Genomic DNA, 19,623 nt, shown 5'->3' on the forward strand with positions numbered 1-19,623 from the left:
TTATTATTATAATTATTATTACATGAATTTATTCTGATCACACATTTTCCATTATCTGTCCTGAGACCAAGTTGTTGGGTTAGATTAAAACTGGAAGCAGCAAACCAGACTCTGTCCAAACATTTGAATGCAGGCCTACCTCCAGTAACACACATACAGAAACAAATTCAAGATCTTATATAGGTTCATGTTGGCTGCTGCTTTCTATTTTATACACATGCAGGAGATTGATTTTAATCTTTTCTAGATTACATAGTCAGTTATTTCTTACACATTGAGGATTAAGAAACTAAAATACAGATAAAAGCAGCTTGTAATGTGGAGAAAAATGTTGCCAAAATAACATGAACTCCACTTGATGACAAATATTTTGAAGTGATTAATTACTATGGTTAGAAAAACCTCAGTGACGCCTTTGAGATGACACATTACTACAGTATGAGAATGATTCAGAGCGATGGAATTAGAAATAATCAGATTTCTTTATTTCTACTTTCATTCTTTGCTGAAACAAACACATTTTAGAAGACACAGGATCAGGACTGAGACACTTGAGGAACAGAATAGAAAAGTTAATAAAAAATGAGACGCATTTTCTTAAAAGTGGATGTCTTGTTAGAAAACAAGTTCATTTAAACTATTCTGCAGTGACTGGGAATCATGGAGATGTTGACTTGAGTTTGGATTGTTGGAATATAAGATTTCATGGATAAGGTTTACTACACTTTTTGTATTGCTCTTTTTGACTGAGAACTCTTCTTTCATGTCTTGAATGACTCAGGGTTAAAATAAACTGCCTACCGTGTATAAATGACAGTTTCTGTTCTGCTGGCACAACTTTATGGTTCTACAATCCAAACAAAGGGACAGTTCAACGTACGCAAACACCTCTGCCACCTGCGTCCGATGCTGAATCATGTCTCTCTACATCTGGTTGTAATTTGAGGAACTCTGCAGTTAAACAGTTTCAACTTTGTTTATCTTCTTCAGATTCGCGGAGTTTCCTGGACAGCATGAACCACGCCGGCGGCCCTGCTGAGGGAGATCTGTTCAGAGCAGACGTGTCGGTCACTCCTGCTTCCTGTCAGAGGATCTTTGGCTCCATGTGCTCTATGTCATCAGACAGCCCCCTCCCACACACAGACAGGTACACAGACAAACACACACACCACACACACCTGGTCTGGTTTTGATGTATAAATGGAAAGGTTGCAATATATTGACTATTACATTAAAAAAAGCAAGACAAGAACACACCACAAATGTTTCAGAGCAAAGATAAGGGAGCTTCAGAAACAGACAAATAAAAGGAACCTGTCAAAGATATATAAAGGGTCCTGAATCATTCAAAGGGGGACAAATGGAAGACTTAAAAACGTATGTTAATGTCTCTCAAACATTTCGTCCTCAAGGGTTAAAGGCTTACTTTGTTAAAAACAGGAATTCTTACAGGATTGCATCTTAGACTGAAACTTTACTTCAAAATATTAAATGATGTATCATACTGGGGTATCTTTTGTATCATCTCTTCCCCTTATCCTTCGTCTTTCTCCTTCTCAGCTCCACTCCTCCTCCTGTGTGGCATGACCGAACTCCAAACTCCCTGAACTCCCCATACCCTCCGCAGCCCTCCCCTCCTCTCTCCCTCAGCACCCCCAATGCACACAGCTCTCCCCGGGGGGCCCTGAGAAGCCTGGGTGGAGGTCCAGGGGTCCTCAAGGAGACGGACAGCACAGACTTATCCTCTTTGTTGTTGATGGGCAATGGTGGCCTGGAGCACAGCCTGCTGGAGGCCATGGAGGGTCTTGGGAGTCTGAACATCGGGGTAGAGGGGATCCTTCCTCCGTTGCTGCCTGAGAAGAGGAGAGCGGGCGAAGTGGGAGAGCTCAGCTCACGCTCTCCCTCTCTGAGCGGGTTCTCCAGCCCTCACAGTGGCAGCAGCATCAGCATCCCGTTCTCATCACCCATGACCCCTGACCCCCTCAGAGGAATGAGTGGGGCCCCATCCCCTGGAGCAGGTACACTGCCTATGATCATTTTATCATATTTCTACCAATAAATGATCAGCCTACCAAAAAAAAAGAGACGATTTAGGCTTTCTGGTACATTTAAGTGGATGGAGTTGTTGAAAAATAGTGTTGTAACCTTACACTCCGTCACTCAACCTTAAAACTGTTTGCAGCCTTTTTTATTTTATTTTATTTATTTTTGAGACATTTCAGACAAAATATCTAAAATTCTTCAAGCAGATAAAAGTGGGTTCACTTGCATGATCAGGTTCAGTTATTTAAGTGTAGTGACCCTTTCAAAAGTCTCTTTTGTTCATCACTACATTGTCACATTTGACTAAAACCAGCCTGAAACCTCACACAGAGTCTTAATCTGCTTCTTACAGACTTCGGCAGTAAGCAGTACACTGTGAAGTTTGTCCAGGACACCTCCAAGTTCTGGTACAAGCCCGACATCTCCAGAGACCAGGGTAAATATTGGTGTTGGACCGCAGAGCCGAATGGCCACTTCTAAGCAGATAATAAGAGCTTGTGCAAAGATTTGCACCTTATACAGCATGAACATGAGGTTTCTAACTTTATCCTCTCTGTGCTCGCTCGCTCTCTCTCTCTCTCTCTCCCCTGACCTACTGAGCAGCCATCGCGGTGCTGAAGGACAAAGAGCCGGGTTCCTTCATCGTCAGAGACAGTCATTCTTTTAGAGGGGCGTATGGACTGGCTATGAAGGTGGCCACGCCGCCTCCATCTGTGCTCCAACAGAGTAAGAAAGGTGGGAAAGGATCCATCAAATTACTCTGTTTATCTTGGATCAAACCTTTAATGTTGTGTAACACTTACACAACACTAAAGTTTTTGCATCTACAAGAAAAAATGAATAAATGAAATGAAAGCCTTTCACATTATTTAAGTTATTTATTTAGCACACTGCAAAAACTCAAATCATGGCAAGTGGGATTTCAAGATAGACTGCATGCAGACAAAAAATCAACTTCAACACCAGTATCAGCTAAGGTTTACAAATGGGTTTAATTCACTTTAGTAGAAGAAGAAGAGTTTTATCGCAACAAAGCACATCATGAACGACCTCTAACTCCTATATGCGAGGAAAAATGTAAACATAAAGTAATCAATATCTACATATTTATGTGGAAGTTATATACTTACATGTTCTTTGTGTCTGTGCAGGGGGAGATCTTTCCAATGAGCTGGTGAGACACTTCCTGATAGAGTGCACACAGAAAGGTGTCCGCCTGAAGGGCTGCCCCAACGAGCCTTACTTCGGTGAGAATATTCAAGCTTCAGTGAGATTGTTTCATATATTTAATGCTTCACTTCATACTCAAAGTTTGAGTGGGAGAGATGGCTGACTTCTTATATATCAAGATAGTCCATCACACTGATGCAAAAAAATCCAGTATTAAGTAAATGTATTATGGCCTGCTTGTTAGGTAAAGAGAAGCAAACTCTATGATGTGATCGTATCATCTCTGTAGAGCATTACGGAGGGTAAGAACTTAGTGCAAACACAGATAGCACAGGAGAGAGTGTACACCTGGAACAAAACAAACATAGATGTAATTTTAATATTCAATTTAAGCATATTAAAGTAGTCAAAGTCAGTCCACTGGACAGTTTGTATCTGTTAATTATCTGCCAGTGTGGACCCACTGAGGTTATTAAGGCTCAGGAGACAATATGCTTCCTCTGCTGACCTCTACTGGTCAATACTCCGAGGTGCAGCTGGCTTCATTATATTCCTGATGCTCAGTGTGTCAGTCAGCCTTGTTGTGGTGCTGATTGTAAAATATTAATGATGGATGTGTTGTTTTATTTTGCTAACAGGGAGTCTCACTGCTCTGGTGTGTCAGCACTCGATCACCCCGCTTGCTCTGCCCTGTAAACTCATCCTGCCAGACAGAGGTAAACTGAGGGTGTGTGAGCAGGTGTATGTGTGATATCCAGGCATGTAACAGCTTGTACAGCTTATGTACAATAATGTCAGCCTTTAATGTGTCTGTGAATATGTGCTGCTCATAAAATAGTATAATTGCAAGCACGAAAATGATTAAGAGACCTTCAGTTGCATGTTAAACTGCATGAATCAGGTTTAAACACCACTTTGCATAAACTGCAGATGTCGGGTCATTTTTTTTTGCTCCCTTGTTTCTGAAAAGTGTTCCATGTCTTTTAATGCATGCACCTGCAGAGTGCATTGTTCCACTTTGTGTGTTCCTCGATCTTCTGACTCTTTGTGTCTGACTCTTTGTGTTTGTAGACCCAGTGGAGGAGCTGAGTGACTCGTCTACACAGACAGCAACAAACTCAGCAGCAGAGCTTCTCAAACAGGGAGCAGGTAAATGACAGACACCTCACATGTGCCGCCTATTTGTTTATTAACTATTTCCACACATCAGTGGAAGGTTCAATGATGTGAATACATATACATGAATAAATCAATAGATGATAACTTACATTCTCAGAGGTTAGTGACCTCATGTTGTGTGTCTGTGTGTTGCTGTGTAGCATGTAACGTGTGGTACCTGGGCTCCGTGGCTCTGGAGTCTCTGACGGGACACCAGGCAGTGCAGAAAGCGACCACGCAAACTCTCTCCATGGACCCCCCACCTGCCTCCACCGTTGTACACTTCAAAGTGTCAGCACAGGGGATCACGCTCACTGACAACCAGAGGAAGTGAGTAATCATACCTGTACAGGTTACACACACACACACATACATACATACATGTGTGTATCCTGTATTAGTGCATCTAAGTACAGTTTTACCCCATCACTCAAAGTCATTTCAAGTTGAAACATCGTCTTTATTCCATTTTTTGCTGGATAGTTACTAGTCGTTAATTTGCCTCAGAACATTCTTTGAGGTCCAAGAAGAAACATGGTGTGATGCTTTACAAGAACGATGGAGAGTGAATACTTTTTCTTCTTTACGCTTAAATTTCATAATCACACAACCCTCCACATTTTGAACAAGCTCCAGATAAAACATGAACTACCAAATATCATGAAGAGTAGCCGACACTCCCCCTTGATGGATAAAATGTTGCTCTCACACTGATGCAATCTAATGCTAATGCTGTTCTTTAAGAACGTACACATATTTTGCTGATAATAGTGTAATAGTATGAAACTGAGAGTCTGTTTGTTCCTTCAGATTGTTCTTCAGGAGACATTACGCTGTCAACACCGTCATCTTCTGCTCTCTGGACCCACAGGGCAGAAAGTGAGTTTCATTTACACAACCTGCAGTTACACTTCTTTTTTCTAAGATACATTTTGGGACAGAGAGACAGGAAATGTGGGAAGCAGAGAGTTGGGGGAGACATGCAGCAAAGAGTTGGACCAGTGACCCTGCGACAAGGACTATATCCTCTGTCAATGAGCTGCGCTTTTAAACCGCCAGGCCAACTATCTCCACATGCAGTTCCAATTTTTTGTCATCTTTCATACTTTTTCAGAAAGCAATAGATAAAGAAGACAAATTTACAAATAAGCTGCACTGTCCATTTTTATTATTTCAGTTGAAACCTTCAGATGGGCATGTCTTGATTATTGTATGGTCAATATGGCAAGTGTTTGGCATCCAGGTGCTTTCAAGACGGGATATATGTAGAGTAAAAATATTCTAAATAGAATAAAATCTGAAAAAATAAATAAAAATCTGAACAATTCTAGCAAAGACAGATTAATACTGAACCACATAAAAAATGATGTTAAAATAACAGCAACACCATTAGTTTCTCTTTTCTTATGGTGGTTTCATGATTTTCTTTCTTGCAACTTTTGTAAAAACAGATTGAGCTGAGATACTTTGAAAATGATGTGCTTTACATGACAAACACTGTCTTTAAAGAATGAGTAAAACAAAGGTGCATTGTATAAATTGAAGAAATAAAAAATAATATCGACAGCACTTCAGTAACTTAAATGTTTTTCTTTATTGCTGCTCACAGACGTTTTGGAAAAGCCCTCTTCAGTGACTTCTGGCAAGAGAAACAGTCACAGCAGTCACACACAGCTGACCTTTATTTGTAATCTGTGATCAGGCTGATGCAGCAGCTCCAACAGATGTTAGATATTAGTGGTGTGTTTACCAACAAGTCAAGGGGCATGAATCTATAACAGGTCATTCAGTCAGCTCTCGTTGTGTTGATCAAAACTTTATTTCAGCCGCAGAACATGGTTTGTGTTTGTCTCTGAACCTCATTACAGGCAAATACAGAAAGAGAACTTTTTTGATATTGTATTGATGTTTAAATATGATAAATTAGTGTGAAAATGTGAGAGCTGATAACAGTTTGATAACTGATAACTTATTTTGTCTGAACAGATGGACCAGAGATAGCGGTTCTACTGCAAAGTAAGTAATTTGTAGTTTCTCTATGTCCTCTATGTCTGTCTTTATTCTCTATGCTTTTATTTCTAAGTAATATAAAAGTTTGCTTCTAGTTTGAGACAGTGATTAGCTTAGACTTTGTGCTAACTTGAAGCCAGCTTTCATCTTTTCATTCTGATGTTTCAACCAAACACGGACAATAACTGCATTAAGACTTACTTTAGGCAGGACTCTGATATTCAAAATGTTTCTTCACTCATTTGAAAAATTTGAATTCTTTCTGCTCTTGAATTAATATTCCTGTTTATCTCTGTTTGTTTTATCCTGCTAGGATCTTTGGATTCGTAGCCAGGAAATCCCAGAGTGACACTGAAAATATGTGCCATCTGTTTGCCGAGCATGACCCCGAGCAGCCGGCGAGCGCCATCGTCAACTTTGTCTCCAAAGTCATGATCGGGTCACATAAGAAGTGAGCAGAAAGAGACTCCCTGAAGAGCAGAAAGCTGGACTGAGGATCAACAACAGCAGCCAAAAACTATGAACCATACACTCCATAACACGCTCTGATTGGTGGTCTGTCCTGCGGAATGAACTCGAGTAGTCTATACTGAATGCACTGCAGGCTACCACCAGCAGAGGGAGCAGAGACTGTCATGTATAAAGTTAAAATCTACACCAGGAGGCTGCAACTACTTCAAGATGCATTATTGGAAATCTGTATAGTTTGAATAAAGTTACAGACATTAATCTCCAATGGATCCCACATGAAAATAACATTCTGTCACATTTTATCTGACTTGTCATTTTTAAAATGCCTTATGAAACAGACACTACTTGTCATTGGTGGTCACACCTGGCAAATATAACACACATACTTCTGATTAAACCTGAAGAACATTAAATATTCTGCAGATATTGTAATGGTTGTAGCTTATTCATGTTTAAAGCAAGAATTCTGTGCAATCCAGAGTCTCATTTTAAAGCAAAACAAAGCATCTTGTCACATGGCAAAGCCAGTGATGTGGTTGCCCTGTGCATCAGATGGATTTATTGTGTTGTGTTTATAGTATTTATCCCTTTATATAGATGTGTAAAAGTTGTTTTTTTTCATTGTCATATATTTTTGTATATTAACACACACTGTACATTAAGAATAAAGGAAGTGTACCTCTGAATTTACTCAGCTATGTTACATGTTGTATTTTTAGATTTTTAGATCAGTCAGTATTTGTCTTTAACAGTGACTCAGTGATTCAGGTTTCTGTTCGGTTGTGCCATGAAGAAGTCTTTCTGAGGGGATCAATCACAATCAGATCAACAGTCCATGTTAGTATTAGTTATACCGACTTAGTTATTTTGTATCAAATGGACACATCAATGCGCCCCATGCTCTGTGAAGCAGTTAAAAGGTACACAGTATTCTGACTCAAACACAAAAATAAATACAAGAAATGATTTATGAGGAAAACAATGTAAACAAATAATGATTAATATCAAAACAGTGTTTGTGTGCAACATGTTCCTGAACAAAACAAAGGAAAAACTCGGACACGAAGCCCTGTTGAATTAAATTGTCTGGAATATTGGAGCCCTGCAGTGTGCGAACCGTCCTTTACTTTGCTTTGTTCGGTGACACTCTTACTCGATTCGGACCCTTTTTGGTTAGGACGTGTGTGTATGGTGACTTTGGTATGCATCATATATACAGCGAAGGGAAGTCTCACTGAGACTGAGCTCTCTTGCCCTGGGATGCTCTGCAGCAATACAAGTAAAATCAGAACAAATAAAAACATAAAAACTAGGGCTGTCAGATGATTCATTTTAAAAAATCGTGAATTGCCATTAATCACATTTTTAAAACTCCTTTATTTCAATATCAAAACCCTTTTTAAGTCCACATTAACATGGCAAGCAACTCTTACCAGTGTAGCTTATTTTGATCATCCGCTGTAATCCAGTGATCCCTGGTTAACGTGACAGCATTTTCACTTTTCAAGAGTTCCAGTTTTGTTGCTTTCTGTTTCATGCAGGTTCTGTATGCATGAAACTATTGTTGTCCATGACGATAGGACATATGACTGACCACGGCATGCCAACCTGAGGACGAGTCTTCCACAGAGTCGACTGGCCTACTGTCAGTTTAGGAAATGCTGTGATTAACTGTTATTCACTCACTCCAAAATAGTGCTCTGCTGGCTTTTGTGAAGCATTTCGCTGCAACGTCAGTCTGATTAGCTACACCTGCATGCTTAGCTCTTAGGTGGTAGCTCAAACTCAAAGCATGTAGGGTGTTTTTATTTCTGTTCCACACAAAGTGCGTTTCACTTTGACTTGTCAACTGAGCTGTCTGAGTTTTTTTTAGGTTAAAGAAGCACACTGGTGTTGTGTTCACAAACACAGCAGGAGACAGGTAGACACTACCATGTTGGTGGGGAACAAAATACCCCCCTAAAATGTAGGACTTTAATCGCAACATGATTAGCGTGTTAATGCTAACAGCCCCAATAAAACACACAAATTCATACATGCAAACCCATGTTTCTTTTCATGTTTTCACGTTTTGTAACAGTTGTTCAGACACTAGCTTTTTATAAACTCCCTACGATACTAGAAAGGGCGGCTTAGCTGTCATTTGAAAAGGACTCCACACAACAGGAGCAGCTATACTAAAAGAAGCCTGCCCAAAGACAAGAGATAAGTCAAGTGAAGAGGGAGTTTATCATTGAAATAAATATACAGATGACTGTGCCTCTGTGTTTGATGATCCAATGAGGGCCAGCCTGCAGAGGGATACCTGTGACAAAGCAGAGAGCGCTGTGATATATGGTATCCAACTGTTTCAGAACAGAAGCAACATGTGAAGTTTCTCCAAAGTTCAGGTTTTTAAACATCTCTCACTGGTCAGCAGGGCTTGCTATAAACCTTCTTAAAGCCTGTGACAAAGAAGTGTGACATTTTAACAATACTCAGTAAAATACCCGCCTTGTGAATATGTCATGTACCACAGAGTTTGAGAATATGTGATTTTTAAATTTTTGGTGAACTGTCCCTTTAAAATCGATAGTTGCAGTAAGCTGTTTTGCCAATAGATGGCGGTAATGAGCCACCAAATTGCACATCAGATGCTGCATTTATGTATGGATGGGTTTAGTCCCTCATATAATGCACAGAAGTTTTTTTCACAGAGATCCGCTCTCTGCATGTAAACATTTGATTTATTTATTTTACATTTCTCATACTTTTTCGTTTTGTAATCACTCATGTTTTATACCAAGAAAAAGCTGCCCATGAAGCTCAGGTCCACAGCTTGGATGAACAAGCTCAGTGAATAAACTTGGCATCGAGAAAGTGTGTCCAAGCCCTTGTCTGTGTGTGTGTGTGTGTGTCTGAGAGCATCCCAGGATGTGCAAATGACAGAAAGAAGGTCTGACAGGCCTCCAGGTGCCTCATAGATTTGCTGATGTGTCTGTCTCCAGCCTCTCTGTGCTGCTTCAGACTCTTAGAGGCCAGATCATCAGATACCAGTTTTGAATGAGGCTCTATTCAGGCTCCTGGTCTCTGCGGAGAGAGCCGAGGAACTGGAAGTGGGACAGAGACGTGGGGACACATCACAGTCCTGGAGAAAAGAGGGACAGCGTGAAGAGTGGGGGGTGTGTGGAGATGGTGTGTGTGTGTGTGTGTGTGTGTGTGTGTGTGTGTGTGTGTGTGTGTGTTTGTGTGTGTGTGTGTGTGGGGGGGGGGGGGGGGATGGTGGTGAGGGGGGGGTTGTCGGTGGTGGATGACCTCACCATTACGGGAAACTTTCCCACAGCCTGAACACAAAGAAGGCCGTCAAAAGGTAAAAGGATGAGAAAGAATAGAAATTTAACACAGTGTGTAAAAAAGGAGGCAGAAGAGCGGTTTGAGGATGAGAAAGAGACTCTATCGGAGGGGGAGTCGTCTTCCCTTTCTCGAGATTCACAGATTTTTGGGGTTGATAGCAGCTCTGCCCCTGCTCAGAAAGGCTTGAGAGAGACTCTGCTCAAAGTAGAACCTCCAGTTTGGCTCCTGTCCCCTCTCTGCTGAGTCACCTGCCGCCATTTTGTCCCTGAGCTGTACCTCTGCTTTCACTTCCTGTCAGGCACCTGGCGGCCCGGCGCTTTTCACAGCTGCCACCGTTGCTGCTGCTACTGCTGGACGACATCACATTCCTGGAATTGCTCACTGCGAATGCTGTTTGGAAATTCAAAGGCCGGCTTCCGTTCGGGAATGCCTCCCTCACAGAGTCCCTCTCAGCCTCTGATCCCCGGCCTCCTCTCACTTTATTTGAGTTAGCTATTTAAAGCCCATGCTAAGTGTGCTGCTGCTGCTGCAAACACACACTCCATCTCACACACTAAAACCACACCAGCCCACAAATAATCCCTCTCCTATTTTTAATTTGGTGGGCTGAAGGGACACAGCCTGCAAGGCGGACTGTGACCAGGTGCACAAAATCTTTATTTTTGTTTTGTACTGCTTTGTCACTGCACCAAATACGGCTTGACTTTACTTAGCTTGCTGATATGAAGATACAGAGATTTAAGTTTCTGATTTTGTGACCAGTTAAACTATAAAACCCTCACTGAGATAGTTTCAATCACAAAAAAGGCTCTTTTTATGTTAGTCTTTTGATACATTTGACCTGTAGTGGAGCTGATCTTTGATCTGCTCATTGGCCTTAATCTGAAGCCTTAGATGGATTGCATCTGTTTGCAGTCAGTTACCTTCAGAAGTCAGCTTGCTCTCCTCAACTTAAATGTCACTCTTTCACATCTGTGCTTATTCCCCTACGATCTGCAAATACATTGTTGGTTTCAATCTGGGGATCTTGGCTGTTAAATCTTGCTTACATGTTAAGACTGTCCACAGAGTGTTTGGGTAACATTTTGAGTAAGCAAAGTTCAGTTTAGTGGGGAACAGAAAGTCTGTGGCTTCATCCAAAATGCTAAGTATGGCGTCATATTGAGTATGTCTTGAATTCCTAATTTGCAATTTTGTGCATGACAGAAATTTCTGGATGTTTTCCTCTATTGGCCAAAACCTTAAGGTATGAGACAGGAGCTCACTGGTCACACTCAACCACTCAAAACTGTACTGCAACTCTTTGAATGATCCAATAGAAGCACACGCCATCCAGCCCCAAGTGGTATACAAATGTCAGTAATATATGTTATATGTGGTTAAAAATACTTTCAACATAACTGCTCAGCTTTAAGTGTTACTAACGTGTTTTATGTTGTTAAATTATATGTATGGCCAGATGGGTGTGTTAGCTTAGCCATCAAAACAAGTGATTGATGAAGTCATGATGTGAACTTTAAGTGCATTAGCATGTTTCTTATACTGTTTGAGTATTTAGAATGTGAGTGTGTGGTTTTGGACCCAGACTGTGTGTGCAGGCAGAGCCCATGCTTTGCAGAGAAGGAAACCCTTCAGCCCTGATGAAACCACGATCTGTCATGAATGTGAAATCACATTCCCTAATCTTGACCACTGATATTAGAGACAGTGATATTTCCGTTTCATAAGAGTCTTGTAGCATCAAACGATGAGTCATTTAGTACTGACTAAAGTTTTTAGCCTTATATGAACTTACTGAACTTTTCTTCTCTTCACATTTTGAACATACCAAATTTGGAAGATGTGTTTGACATTAGGCACACCAGACAGTTTCATTTGAATAATTCATTGTGTAAACATCTTAAAGCGTCAATGAAGAGTTTTAATAATTAATAGACTTTATTAATCTGCATATCATGCTGTTGCACGTTGCTGAATAAGATATTTTTGTCCAGCCTGAAAGCTAAAAGCAGCACTAACACCAGAAACAGCACGTACAGGGCTGATATGCATTGATTCATAAATGTCATCCCCTTTCAATCCACACTTTTTTTACAGACCAATTTCTAAATACCTCTGGTTACTTTACTGTGACTCAAAGTTTGATTATATGACAAAATATGTCTGGAAAGGAAACAGTTTACAGTCTATTTCTGAGAATCTCCTCCTGTAAAATATCTGGTTACATTGGACTGTTCGGTTGGACTTTTATTTGGCAGGAGTGGATTTAAAGGACCTTTGTATCATGTTTTGAGCCAAGAAGACGTTCCTGTGTGATTATAGAAAGTTTATCTACAGACATATCAACCACCCCTGCTGGTTTCTGACCTCTCTACCCCCCATAAAGTACAGTCGTTTGAGCAGGGAGTCAGCATTACTCAACACATTTCTTACAAATCCAGCGACAGAGAGACCTGAACGCACCGCAGAAATATGTTTGCAACACATCAAGATATCAGAGACTCACCTACTTGTGTGTTTGGCACACTTTCAAAAAGTTCACACACTAATATGCCTCCAGCTATTTTATTAACTACACACATACACATTTACACACACTCACACGCCAATCAAGATTTCTGGGCTACGTGCTCTAAGGCACATGCTGAGAAAGCAGTGCCTTTATGGCCAGCCTCCTCTTTGCATTGTCTCTGTTATAACTGACTGAAACACACACACACACACACACACACACACACACACACACACACACACACACACACACACACACACACACACACACACACACACACACTCTCTCTCTCTCTCTCTCTCTCACACACACACACACACACAAAAGGCCTGGGTACTTGGGTATCAGCGTCAGTCTTAATGAACCTGTCTCCGGGGGGCGGGGCCGGGGTAATGTCCCACACAAAGAGCTCCCGCTGGGCCACCGAGCCAACCAGAGGCCAACAGATTAACTTGCATTACATCAGCATCCCCACAATACACCTAATGAGGGAGGGATTATGTGTGTGTGAGTGTGTGTTGGCTCTCATGCCATTGCATCACTAATTAAATGCGATGACTCACTTTTGCTGATTCAGTGTGCGTTCAGCTGGGCAAGTAGGCGTGTACGTGACCACAGGCATCTTAACACCTAGCATACCTACAATATTACAGACGCTAATCAATATTTCAATACAAGCATGTATCGAATGAATGTGTGTGAAATTAAAGGTATTCACAGGAATGTCAACCCGCAAAAAGATAGTCCATAACAGATTTTGGCCTCTTTCAGCTCACTTTGTCCTGTTGAATTACTTACTTTACTGCGTGGGTTCAACTTGCATCATCACAGACGCTGTTGGTTTTCAGCTCTAATAAACCCACTGTTCATCACCAGGGTTGTAACGCCTTACTAAGTAATGAAATACTGTAACTCCAATTATAGTAACTTATTATGTATTTACCGGTAGTTACTTTTCAAATTCAGTAACGCCATTAAAACAAGATATTTAAAAGGGGTATTACTTGTTAGTTTGCTTAAAATAGCAGAAAACTACATTCAAGTTATTTCAAATGACTCCTTAAAGGGTTAGACATTTATAAACATGTGTACCTCTTTTACTATCTTCAGAGCTGTCAAGTAAGGAAGTACAAATACTTTGTTACCTTACTTAAGTTGAAATTTGGGGTATCTATACTTAACTGGAGTAATTATTTTTCAGACGACTTTTTACCTTACATTTTCACGCAATTATATGTACTTTCTACTCCTTACATTTTCAAAATAGCCTCATTACTCCTGTTTCACTTCCGCTGGTTTTCATTCCTGCTTGTCATCGTTCGAAAAAACACACAGAAGAGTGAATTTGATTGTGTTTGGATGAGAAGTATAAACATGATACATTAACATATTAATACAACATTATAGTCATTAGGGCCTTTAGAAAAATGTTATTTTTGGGAGGTGGGGTAGTGCACTTTAGGCCCCTGTGGCGTAGCCTAAGCTTTTGTCCTTAATGGCACCCCCCCCCTTACATTACTTTTACTTTTATACTTTAAGTAGTTTTGAAACCAGTACATTTACACTTTTACTTGAGTAAAAAGCTTGAGTTGATACTTTAACTTATACAGAAGTCTTTAAAACCCCAGTATTTATACTTCTAGTAATGAATCTGAATACTTTTGACACCTCTGACTATCTTTAACATATAGTTTGGTGTCAATTTTCTTTTGTGTTGACGTTTTTTGGGGCTTTTATTTTGAAGGCGGCTTTGCCAGATACCTGCCATAAAACTGTGAAATAAAACGTCCAGGCAGGTAGCCAGGAAAGTTAAAGGTAAGGACAAACACACTCTCACTTTTGAACACAGGGTCCAGCTAGAACGGTAACAATGTACTGATTTTATTCTCTCTGTGGTGGTTGGTTTGATTTGTGTGATGGTGTTTGCTCCCAAATAGTTTTGTGACTTGTTTTGATTAGCCTACATGTAGCCTCGCTAGCTGCTAACCTAGCAGCTAACCTAGCAGCTAATGGTAACCAGCCTTAGCCTGTTTGTATCAGGATTAGGATTGGGTTAATTGCAGAGTAGGTTTATACATACAGAGAATTTGTTTTTGGTGTTTTGGTGCTCAAACTATGGAGACAAATAATAGTAGTTAAAATAGAAATATATGAAAAAAAAATTGAAATGGAAACATGTATGCCTGTAAGTCAAAAGCTTTTTAGCAGCCATACTATGACTGTCAATGGACCTTAAATATAAAATATACTATCATTAAAAAACTATCCAAAGAGAACAAAATATGACATAATTTGTAATGGAGAGCTGTGCATTTGTGCAGGAAGGTGCAGGATGATGCACATGTAGGCTGATTCATAGAGTCTTTGAAGTGGCTGACCTACAATCTTTGAAAATCTTTTCTGTTCCAGTTTGGACTTTAATGGTGGACAGACGCTTGTACCATGTAGTTTGACAGTACTGGAGGACTCAGAATCACAGAATTGGTCTTCCAGGACAACAAATAATCGATTATTTCATCCAAGTATTTATAAGAAGACACTGGCTTGATTATTTCATTATGAATAGAGCTTTATGAGAGTCAGGTGGAAAACCAAATTAATCTGCTCACTTTGTATTAATCCTGAGAGCTCCATCAGAACTCCACTCGACCACTTTGTTCACCGCATGCTGATGCAGCCCAGGGTTGCTTAGCAAAGCTATCAGAGGTGTGTCATCGAAACACTTTAGGATGTACTGATATGACGTATCAAGATGACAGTCATCTGGATAAACTGAGATGCACAGCTGAACCAAACAACACACGTCTACTAAGTTATCTGTCACCTGTACAAACATCTCCGATGCTCTCATATTGAAAGTGATTATTTTTAGACCTCGGATGGTTTTATTCATCCTGTTACATGTATCCCATACTGGTTCGCACTGGTCACATGATAAATCAAATCATCCCCTCCGACTTACTTGACCTGAATTTCCCTGAATATTTCCTGCTGCATTCTCACATCAGCTCCTAACTTCACATAGAAATTAACTTGGGGGCTAACACAAAAACTCTTGAAAATTTGGGGTTGAAATATTAGCTGTTTGCAGCACACCTCGAAAATGACAGGAAGTTTTCAGGAGTTTGTGCGTATGTAAATTCAGGTTGTGAAAGCGAATTGCAAAGTCATGGCACACTGTTTCAAACATCCCTCACAGTTTAAAAACTTTCGATTCAACCATGAACAGCTGAACTAGTTGCAAAGATAGGACTGTTCATGGAGGGATTATTTCCAGCACTACTCACTTTCGTTTACGATCATCAGAATAAACTCTGATCACTGCCTGCTCGTGCTTGATTTGTTATGATAACAACAGTATTCTCTGATCCCTGCAATTACTTTGGTTTCTCTAGTAATCATTGACAGCACTTTGAGAATAAGGTTTTCATTTTGAATTACACAGTTTGCATGCTGGCTTGCTATGTGAGTGCTGTTTTGTGACTGTTTTGTGTGTCTCTTTGTGCTGTTTCCTGCCTCTCTCTGCAGTGTTTCATTAGACTGGACGTACCTCTGGTTCACGTTTCAGCTGTGTTATTTTCCATCTTCAGTTTCAGCTTCATTCTTTCTCCCTTTCTCTTTTATTTCCTGTCTTTTATTTGGCTTCTTCTGTGCACTTAAAAAACTTTTACAGAAATGTGGGAACAAAGTGGTGAGTCGACGTGTGTCTCCTGCAGAGAAAGACACATGCTGCCCGTTCTCTTTCACCCTCTCTACTCTTCTGCATCTCTCCTTCCTCCTCTATTTTTGCCCCATCAGTATTCTCATTCAAAGGTTTTACCTCATGAGTTTTCCATGACCCAGATTTTTTTAGAGGGGAAATCGGTGGACAAAAGGGGGATAAAGGAGACCTAATATTAATGAACCAGAAAAAAGAATAAGAGTGGTAAATGAACAAATAAACTGTGAGTGGAGGGGGAGAGTCTGAGAGCGAGAGATAAAATGAGAAGGGCAGACAGAAATAGAACAGGGTCGTTTGGGATGGCTGCACAATGGGCACCAGTGTGGACAGTCTCCAGTATCTGCACTCAATGCCCCACATCTACTCTTGTCACACCCCTCAAAATTAACCAGGGGGTTGCCCCGGGGAACGGGGTGGGGGTGGGGGGGGGGGGGTTAGGGGACCAAAGGCATCTGACTCCCCCCAGAAGCCTTCAATATGTGACCCAATCCCTCTACAATCAAGGACATTTTTACATGAATACATAGACTGTGTGGAATCAAATTCTGGTTTCAAAGTGAGGTCTATTTATGAGAACCTAAACACTTCTTTTTTTTTTCAACAGCCAGCAGGGGACAGCTCATCTGGTTGCAAATAATAGTGCATGTAGCACTATTTACACATGCATAAAAACTCCTGGGAAACTCCTGAAATGTTAAGAGTAGGCTGCTTCTGTAGACAAAACCAACCACATTTTTTTACCCCAAATTTATTTGGACTCAGAGTGAGCCAATATATGGAACAAAGCCAATACAAATCAGGAAAAGTCAACACAAATGAGTGGGCAGGATGATGATGTCGTTCACATTATGCAGAATAACTCTGATTTGATTTTTACTGCTTGCCACACTCATCAGTATCTCCCTTCTGAGTATATTGAGTTATGATAGTGTATCAAATAGCTGTGAATTGCATGTTTGGATGACCACTTTCTAAAAATCTATATATATCAGGGTCTAAAAGTCCTGAAAATTTCTGGAAAATATCAGGAGTTTATGAGTGAAAGGGGCTTAAATCAAGGGATGTTACTGTTTGAGTTCAGCATAGACTAGATATAAAGTGGAGGTAGCTATTTAGTTTAAAAGTATAGAGGTGTTTTTAAGTTGTATTTCTTTAAATGACCAGCAGGGGATGACTCCACTTGGTGAGACAAAGAAGTCCCATTTTTATACGTCCCATTTCTATGAAGGTCTATGAGAAAATGAATTGAAAAAATGTCAGCACTCGCAATAAGTTCAAAACTTTTATAGCAGAAATTGACAGTAGCTCAAAGAAACGAACACGTTTCAGCCCAAGGCTTTCATCAGCATCTCACCACCAAAAAACACAAGATCACCAAAAAATCACCTCCCGACAATCTCTGTCATCAAAATGTGGGGCATCAAAATATCAATGGCAAATACATAAATGTTACAAGACACAGGATAAAGAAACCTCCTCATTTAAGCCTTTCGGAGACTCTGTCTGCAGGTAGTGGATCCAATGAGCCTCTCTCTGAAGGAGTTTCTTGTCCCTATCACCCCCCATAGACAGTGGCCCAACGGACTCAATCCCCATGAATCGCGGCCTATGACATCTACAACATTTATCTAACATCTATCAGAGCATTCACTTTTTATTCCATCTTGAAAATAACTAACCCCATTGTAAAAAGTAGTTAAGTCTGGACCACTTCAGTCAAAATGAATGCATGATTTGCATGCAGTAATTGTATTTGGTGGTATAGCTTGGTTCTGAGGGTTCCCTGCCCTTCCCAGGCATATGTGGAAAGTCAAAGCCAGTGCACACCCAGAAAAGCCAAGGCAGGGAGAGCATCAGCAAGGACCATAGACTGTATAAAATATGGACTTAGTATCCGTGACTTCACCCATCCTTTTCTGAAGCACTGTTTTGAGGCCAGTCGCCAGCTGCAGCCATATTGCTGCTGTCGAGCTATGTGACGTTAAGAAGCGGGCTTTGAGCCTCCTAGCCAACAGTTTTCCCGCCTGTCAATCAAGATAAGATAAGATATGATAAGATATTACTTCATTAATATATAGTCAGCTGTGCCTCTCATTGGAAGACTCATAATCCCAATTTCTTTGAAATTGCCGTGTTAAAAAAATTCACCCCCGTACAGTGCATGCCGATCAAGAACTGAGCTATCCAGACTACACTCGTCTTTTGTACCAGGCTGTAAACATATTTATTTCTGCTGTAAAGATCGGCTTTTTTGAATTGGTGTGTATGTGGTTTCCGGTACTTCCGGAGCCAGCCTCAAGTGGATCCTCGATAAACTGCAGTTTTAGCACTTCCGCATTGGACTTGTATTTTTAGACCGGAGGTTGCCACTTGGCAAGGACCCTAGGGGTACAGAACAGAGCGGATATCAGTGACAATACACATGGTAAAATTGGACACCGCATAAAAAAAGAGGAGCTGGGGTGGAGTTGGGTTGCAAAGCAGTTTGTGGAGGAAACAGCAAGAGAAGGCAGGCTAGAGCAGTGTAAGTAGAGCACCTGGATTGGATTTTCTCCTTAAAGGAATCCAATGTTACTTGGTTTGTTCAGATGCCGCAAAATTAGAGCTTCTTTTTTTACCCAATTTAGGGTTTCTAAATGTTGGAGAACTATATTTAGTTTCAATAAATTATCAGGATAATTTACTTAAACTCTTGCAACTTAAAATAGAGCATTCTAAAGAAGTAAAAATAGCTCCTGTGGTTTCACTCAAGCTAAATGAACAATCCTGTCTTGTTAAACGGGACTGATGCGTGATTCAGATCAAAGAAGACCTACAGGCCTGACCAAGTTCATGCTCTGCAGATGTAGTTTGCAGAGGTTTATTGAAATAATTACCTTAATTGTTCCTGAGAAAAACTTATTTGTCTCATGAAGTTTTTTAAACAGGGTGAGGCTTATCTTTGTGTGTGAGCTCTTCTGAGAATCTACCTGCCAGTTTTTACCTGGAACAGCTCATTGTTTCAGACAGGACTGATGAAATCTCGTACTCGTCTTACTTTTCTCATTACTGAACAGAGTGAGTATTCAGGTGGAGCTCAGCCGGTCTCAGCTGTCAGCGGATCTGTCTCCACGCTGCCGCCCAACCCTCCTCCTCCAGACTCCCCGACTGTGTAGGATGATGTCATGATGCAACAGGGGTGTGTTCGGGGGTGTGTCTGGGGGTG

The 19,623-nt window shown here is 40.7% G+C and overlaps 1 protein-coding gene across 3 annotated transcripts in view; it reads left to right on the forward strand.

Moving 5' to 3' along the window:
* Positions 1-7,607, forward strand: part of si:ch211-191a24.3 (tensin-3) — a 58,418-nt gene extending 50,811 nt beyond the window's left edge. For all 3 annotated transcript variants that reach the window (XM_034675677.1, XM_034675685.1, XM_034675693.1), the window contains 11 exons: positions 991-1,147; positions 1,561-2,018; positions 2,396-2,479; positions 2,647-2,778; positions 3,195-3,290; positions 3,852-3,929; positions 4,285-4,362; positions 4,533-4,701; positions 5,182-5,250; positions 6,358-6,387; positions 6,695-7,607. In XM_034675677.1, the coding sequence (XP_034531568.1) occupies positions 991-1,147; positions 1,561-2,018; positions 2,396-2,479; positions 2,647-2,778; positions 3,195-3,290; positions 3,852-3,929; positions 4,285-4,362; positions 4,533-4,701; positions 5,182-5,250; positions 6,358-6,387; positions 6,695-6,836 (1,493 nt within the window). In that variant the 3' untranslated portion in view covers positions 6,837-7,607. The remainder of the gene's footprint in view (positions 1-990; positions 1,148-1,560; positions 2,019-2,395; positions 2,480-2,646; positions 2,779-3,194; positions 3,291-3,851; positions 3,930-4,284; positions 4,363-4,532; positions 4,702-5,181; positions 5,251-6,357; positions 6,388-6,694) is intronic.
* The last annotated feature ends 12,016 nt before the right edge of the window (positions 7,608-19,623 follow it).

Source organism: Notolabrus celidotus, chromosome 2 (genome assembly GCF_009762535.1).
Source record: "Notolabrus celidotus isolate fNotCel1 chromosome 2, fNotCel1.pri, whole genome shotgun sequence".
Lineage (NCBI taxonomy): Eukaryota > Metazoa > Chordata > Actinopteri > Labriformes > Labridae > Notolabrus > Notolabrus celidotus.